Source organism: Priapulus caudatus, unplaced genomic scaffold (genome assembly GCF_000485595.1).
Source record: "Priapulus caudatus unplaced genomic scaffold, Priapulus_caudatus-5.0.1 Scaffold835, whole genome shotgun sequence".
Lineage (NCBI taxonomy): Eukaryota > Metazoa > Priapulida > Priapulimorpha > Priapulimorphida > Priapulidae > Priapulus > Priapulus caudatus.
Genome location: NW_014577896.1, coordinates 141,420 through 148,406, shown reverse-complemented (window position 1 = coordinate 148,406; position 6,987 = coordinate 141,420). Strand labels below are relative to the sequence as shown.

At 42.1% G+C, this 6,987-nt stretch overlaps 2 protein-coding genes across 2 annotated transcripts in view; one reads left to right on the top strand and one right to left on the bottom strand.

Annotated features, from left to right (window-relative positions):
• Positions 1–1,551, top strand: part of LOC106813860 (thioredoxin-like protein 4B) — a 2,975-nt gene extending 1,424 nt beyond the window's left edge. Inside the window, exons 2-3 of the mRNA XM_014818100.1 lie at positions 745–896; positions 1,087–1,551. Of these exons, the coding sequence (XP_014673586.1) occupies positions 745–896; positions 1,087–1,252 (318 nt within the window). The 3' untranslated portion in view covers positions 1,253–1,551. The remainder of the gene's footprint in view (positions 1–744; positions 897–1,086) is intronic.
• Positions 1,552–1,803: 252 nt separating this feature from the next.
• LOC106813859 (zinc finger CCHC-type and RNA-binding motif-containing protein 1-like) overlaps positions 1,804–6,987 on the bottom strand; it is a 6,795-nt gene continuing 1,611 nt past the window's right edge. The window contains exons 2-6 of the mRNA XM_014818099.1: positions 5,310–5,421; positions 4,898–5,005; positions 4,669–4,775; positions 4,301–4,400; positions 1,804–2,567 (exon numbers count right to left, since the gene is read on the bottom strand). Of these exons, the coding sequence (XP_014673585.1) occupies positions 2,409–2,567; positions 4,301–4,400; positions 4,669–4,775; positions 4,898–5,005; positions 5,310–5,421 (586 nt within the window). The 3' untranslated portion in view covers positions 1,804–2,408. The remainder of the gene's footprint in view (positions 2,568–4,300; positions 4,401–4,668; positions 4,776–4,897; positions 5,006–5,309; positions 5,422–6,987) is intronic.

Genomic DNA, 6,987 nt, shown 5'->3' with positions numbered 1-6,987 from the left:
AAGCGACCAGGCGAGGGAGCCAAGCGACCGAGCGGGGGGAGAGGGTGTGGGAGGGGGGTGTTCACTGCTCACCCTCCCGCATGATGGAGATTTTGCAATTATTACACTAAAATGGAGCGACCTGAGGTCAAACATTTATTTTTTTTGCTGGGGGGGCTCGGGGGAAGGGGGTTTGTTCGAACCACCCAAACCCCCCCTGGCTACGGGCCTGCTATACCCCCCGCCTATTTGTCACCGCCCCCCCCCCTCCTTGGAATACTGGATCTGCCACAGAACAGTTACTTATCGTGGGAGCAGAGAACAACGAACAAAAATGTTGCCTCTTTGCATGGCGCCCATAACAAAGATTGCAGAGCTGAGAGTAGGGACAGCGTAGGGTGTGGAAAGGGAGGCGGAGGAACCATTCACTATTTTGCGCAGTTTGCTGTTTTTGGCCCCCCCTGTTAAAAAATCCTGGCTACGCTACTGCATTTTATCAACTCTGTCTCTCTCCGTCTTCGATACAGACCCCTGGATATAGACTTTAAAGACAAATCTTTATGAGGTTATGTAGTTATTGTGTGGGAGTGCTAGTAATTAAAACTAATCTTTTGTACTTTCTTGACATAGTAAAAACACCAAGATAACGGGCAGCGCCTTTTGTCACTTTTCGTAGCGGCAATACACGTACTCTTTACAAACCGATGCATTTTTACACCATAGCTGATATTTGCAATAATATTGGTGATTCTTTTTGTTATGTAGCTCTGGAAGACTGCTGCAGGACTCTCGAAGATGGCAAAGATTTTCTCTGTTGAAGTTGATGGAGCATCTGTCTATATGCAATACTTCGATATCACATTAATACCGGCAACAATCTTTTTCTTCAATGGCCAGCATATGAAAGTAGACTGGGGGTACGTTTCCCATCATTGTTTTGAGTTAATATCATTAATCCAATGTGTAGGATTAATACGTAATTTTAATATCAAACGTAATTCTCTGTCTACTTATATCAAGGTAACACAAAAACATTTTAGCTGTCTGGTGGGGTTGGTGACATGTCTATGTATATATAATTGCATGCTATCTGACACTATGTTACAGCACTCCAGACCACACCAAGTTCATAGGAAGCTTCCGGAATAAGCAGGATTTCATCGACGTAGTCGAAGTCATTTACAGAGGTGCGATGAGAGGCAAACTCATGGTCAAGAATCCACTTGATCCTCAGAACGTGCCAAAATATGAACTTCTGTACAAAGAATTTTAATGAAAGGCATGGAGTTGATGTAAAAACTTTCAAATGTGCATCATTGTGTGATGAGAAATATGAACTTCTGGACAAAGAATTCTAACAAGAGGCATGGAGTTTGATGTAAAAACTGTCAATTGTACATCATTGAGTATAGATCTGTGACACATGAAACAAATTCAAGCTGAACGGAGTCATGTCAGTTTCAATGATCACCAAGGATTGTGAGTGAATGCGATTTTAGAAAAGCCAGTTTCAATATGAGCAAGTGAAGACTGGAATTATACATGTGAGCAGGATTGAATGAAAACTTTTGTTTTTAGCTCATCTGACATAGTCAGATGCAGCTTGTAGAATCGCATGATCGTCCGTCCGTCCGTCCGTCAACAGTTGGGCACAAATCTTAACCGCTCGACGTACGGTCACGATATTCGGGACGTGGGGGGGTAATCCGAACTGCGTATCTGCATATATGCGCTTAACAAAGGTGTCACTACGCACAACTTAAATGTTACGTTTATAACCGTAGCAACAGACCTCAGATGAGCCCAGACGCTCTGCGGCTCTTGTTATTAACTCCTAATGAGGTATTATGTAAATAATATGTACAGAAATATGCCTACTTTTGTATTAGAGTCTAGATGGCAAGTCTTGCATCAATGTAAAATGAAAAGTCACATCGGTGACAGTAAATTAAAAGATGAACAATGTGTTGGGATTTTTTTCTATTGTATTTACATTATTATTATCATTATTAATATATATCATGCATTCCACAATCTATGTACAACGTAGATAGTACAGTTTTAAATGTCATTGAAACTTTGATACACCATACGATCAAAAACGGCATGTGTAACTAACTCTATATCAAAAAGGTAACACCTATCATAAAAGCAAGAGTATCGAGAAAGAAGACCAGGACATCGTACAATAACAGCAGAGTTCACTGAACAGAATAAAACTTCCAATAGGCATATATTCTCTAGTCTACAAACCCACCAGAGGTGGGTCAAATACTTTCCCCACCACACGAGTTGCCTACAGAGTGAACGAACGAGTGATACATGGTCGGATAGCACGTATATCAATATTGACATTCACGCTCATATGGTTGCGATGTGGAGAATTAACGTGGTATATATACAGGAGAATGAGATCGGACGAACAGGGATCACGTTCTCGCTTCATCTTCCTCTTCCTCATCGCTGAAGTATTCACTCTTCTTGAAGCGTTTCCGTGTGTCAGCCGTATCCACGCTGCCACCATCGGCGCCACTGTACTCGCCCGTTGTCACTCTATATCTGTAGTCGTCCTCCTCTATTCTGTGTTGCTGAATGTAGATTGATATCAGTTACATTATGTCTCAGTTTTGTTGTGCATGCCACATCAGGTAACTTACATTTTCCTGACAAAAACTGACTTTCTGAAACATTTTATACTGTTTTGTGGGAATTACCTGCGCAATCTCAAATTCAACATTTATTGCACCAACCTAAACTTAATCTTTAGTCTAACTTTAGGCAATTAGTAAACATACTATTGAACTAATCGTTTACGATAAGAACGTTGATTGCTGCGATAACTGTGAACTGCATGCATCATCTTAACTATGGTGTAATTCCTTTTATGGGTAATGAGAAGTTAGCGCTTGTCATAATATAATGAAAGTGTCAATGACACTGTAGTTCACCTTGGGTGTGATAGAAGAGGGAGGGGGAATATATAAAGCAAAGGGTATATATGGGAGAACTCCCATTATATAGCATATCTCCCATTATATATACTCTTGATGATGATATATGCATAAGTTTTGATGCGAAGATTAATGTTTCCGATCTGAAAGTCTGAAATCTTGACGAGAGATGGCGCTACGCCTAAATGATCGCCATTTTGGTTTTCGAATATCACGCAAATAAAAACAATAAAATATTCCAGTCAAATTACTGTAACAAAGAATCTAAAATACAATATTACACGTATATAGGTATGATTGTAGTGTTGTTAACCAGTTAGACGAAATAAACGTAATAGGACATTGTCATCTCTCCCATAGGAGTAACAACTGTTTTGGGGCTAGCCTTAGACATTCATATACCAAAATTTAACAAAATCGAATGAATCTAGATGGCCATTTTCATTTTTGCCAAAAAGTGGGCGTGGCTCGAAAGTTGGTCGATTTGCGTGCTCCAAAATAGGACATTCAAATCTATCCCATAGGAGTAACAACTGTATGCAATTTGAAACGTGTGGGTCAAACGGTTCTTGAGTTATCGTTGACCGTAGGCAGACACTGAAATGCATAGTGAAATTCCTAAAATCTACCTAATTTGCATAATAATGATTAAAAAAAACCCGTGTGATGTTTTGGGGCCAGTCCTTATTCATTCACATACCAGAAATGATCAAAATCCGTTGAACCTGAACTGGCTTATGGCCATTTCCATTTTTGCCAAAAAGTGGCCGTAGCTCAAACGTAGGACGACTGGCGTGCTCCAAAATAGGACGTTCAAACCTCTCCCATAGGAGTAACAACTGTATGCAATTTGAAACAAGTGGGTCAAACGGTTCTTGAGTTATCGTTGACCATAGGCAGACACTGAAATGCATAGTGAAATAGCCAAAATCTACCTAATTTGCATAATTTAAAAAAAATATCAAAACCTGTGTGATATGTTTTGGGGCCAGTCCTCATTCATTCACATACCAGAAATGAGCAAAATCCATTGAACCTGAACTGACTTATGGCCATTTCCATTTTTGGCAAAAAGTGGACGTGGCTCGAAGGTAGGTCAACTGGCGTGCTCCAAAATAGGACGTTCAAACCTCTCCCATAGGAGTAACAACTCTATGCAATTTGAAACATGTGGGTCAAACGGTTCTTGAGTTATCGTTGACCGTAGCCAAATGTTGACGGATGGACGGACGGACGTACGATGGACGACACCCCATGGCAATAGCTCATCTTACGATGTCAAGGCGAGCTAAAAATTAACCACCAACCTGTTGTAGTTTATACATCGCAATTACATGTAGTACAGACTTAAGATAATAATTTCTCCCCACCTGATACTGAATAGCTGCGGCTAGTGTGTCGAGTGCAGGATCTTCGATTTCCTCCTCTTCTTCCTCCTCTTTCTCCTCCATCTGTGAAGACGCTCCATACCTGTGGTACAACGTGAGATACACATTTACCAAAACTAAATCACTCAGCAACTCGCTATTCTCTGATATATATGTAAACATAATTGAAACTTTAAATGTTACATATCTGTGATGACAAGAGGTCGATTCACAAAGCTGATTATTAAGAGGGTAATTTTCAGTATAGATTATGTTTATGGTAAGAGCAATTACAGAGCCGGATTGCAAAATTTAATTACAATATGCATTAATATACCCATATAAAAACTATAAATAATCTCTCTGCTTACTCTGCTGCATCATCTTTGTTCTTTCTCTTTTTCTTATCCTTCTTTTTTGGAGGCTCTCTCTCTCCTAGCAGGTTGTTGGGGCACTGAAAACTTAGATGGCCAAACTCCTGTGCAATAGAAACGTCAAAATTTTCTACGCATGCTTAGCTAATCAAAGATAACTAGAGAAAAACTGTAATTTCTCAGCGGACGTCGGCGTGAGAATGTTTGAATAATAATGTTCGCCTACCCCGCACTCGTAGCAGCGTGACTTGTCCGGATAGTCTCTTCGTCGTATAAACTCTGTCGTACGTCCGTTATCTTTGGCGATGCTGCATTTAACCGTCCTTCCAAACATCTGAAAACACAATATGAGATAAGCAACCCCTCTCTCTCTCTCTGTCTCTCTCTCTCTCTGTCTCTCTCTCTCTCTCCCTCCCTCTCTCTTCCTCTCCCTCTCTCCATATCTCTCTCCCTCCCGCTCTCTGTATATATATATATTCTTTATCCTCATCTTTATCCTGCCTGGAATGGAAATGGCCAGGTACCAGACTAACCAGGATGTGGTGCAACATGACAGCTTTTAATTGCCAATTAGACCCTTGACGTTTAAGGAAACTAATAAGCAATATCCGGTAAGTTAGTAACAAATTCGTACATACCGGTGTGTTATTCATCGCTCTAACACAGTTATGGGCGGAGGTTCTGTCCAAGAACAGGATGAACGCTACACCTTTGCTTTGTCGTGTCTCCTTGTCCTTCACTATAGTTACTCTGTAAGGCAAGCACACCAATATATTACTGAACATATTCAACCAACCTCTAGTAATCTGATCAAATAGGAATAAGAAAGACAATTATTAGTATACGACTATGCCTGTCACTTTGTAACAGTGTAGCCATGGTGCATACACCTTTGGCACTGTGCCAACACTTTTGGATTAAGAATTCAAGTATAAAAAATGAGAGTGCAACAGTACGGTCTCTTGCGCAGTCTTCTTCTTCTTCTCGGATCACTACACTACACTCGACCTAGCCACTGCAGCACACAGGATCTTCCACAGTGGTTGAAAACCTCAAGGTCTCTAAGTCTACAGGGCTCTAGTAATAGGGGGCATTCCAGGAGATGTCCCATAGTCTGGTCCTCCCCGCAGTCACATTCGATTGGGCCATCTTCAATGTATCCCCATTTCTGCACGATTGCCCTTGCATCGACCAACCCGTCCTGACGCGATTTAGGCATAGCCAGGTAGGCCATGCCTCATTGGCTCCAGGTGGAAGGGATTCCTGGGGGCTGAGTAGAAGCTCATGTTGGCTTGCCTGAAGATGCTTTGATCATAGGGCGATCCGGTTCAAGGATATAAGAGCTGTCCCCAATTCATTTTCGGAGTGTGCGACATGTGCAAATGTGGACAGCTCTTATATCCTTGGCCCTGCAATCCTGTAGTACAGTACTAGTAACAGTATACTGAATAGTTCAGTAAAACTCGCATTTCTAAGTCGTCATCGTCTAACTCGTCAATTCGCATAAGTCGTCATGGAAGTCAAAGTCCCGATTTTCTCTCATAGTAAATCCATTGGAATAGCCCTGCCTAAGTCGTCATTTATAAGTCGTCGCCATCAGACAGGTCCCATGTAATACAAACAACAGTAATTTCCCATCTGTAAGTCATCATCAGAAATGCCGATGGCGCGCGTGCGTGCGCAGTGTACGGTCTAGCGGATGTGCGAGCTGGCTGTCGCAGATATGCGCTAAAAGTTTGGGTTGAACCGACGATCGCCTGTAGATCGCGCAACTGAGTTTACATGAGTTGTTGCTGTGCACTGATTGTTTGTCCAAACGTGTAATCAACAGCAGGTGTTACAGATAGCCAGCGTGTGTCGCGCTTGCCGCTAGTGCGTAGGATGTACGTGCGTTATGGCCAGCAGCGGTGTCGATTGATGTACGGACCCGATTGTTTCATGTCTGTGGCGTAAAGTGATGTCACGTGCGGAGCATGTTTATGACTGCGTAGGGGTGATGGGCGCCTGGGAGCACAGCTCTACATATAACAGGGCTGCCAACTCTCACGCATTGACCGTGAGACTCACGCATTTTGACCAAATCTCACGATCTCACGCTGATCTTACAATATCTCACGCACAGCAAAAAAATGCTGAGATATCTGAAAACAGTCACTTTAGTATGCACCAAATTGCACAAATTGAAGTTATAAAATGCAAAAGCTCCCTACCGTGGGAGGCTCCCACCCCCCGCTCGGTCGCTTCGCTCTCTCGCATCTCACTCTTACCTATCACCCAATGTTGGCAGCCCTGCATATAACAGAGTGGCTATATGCC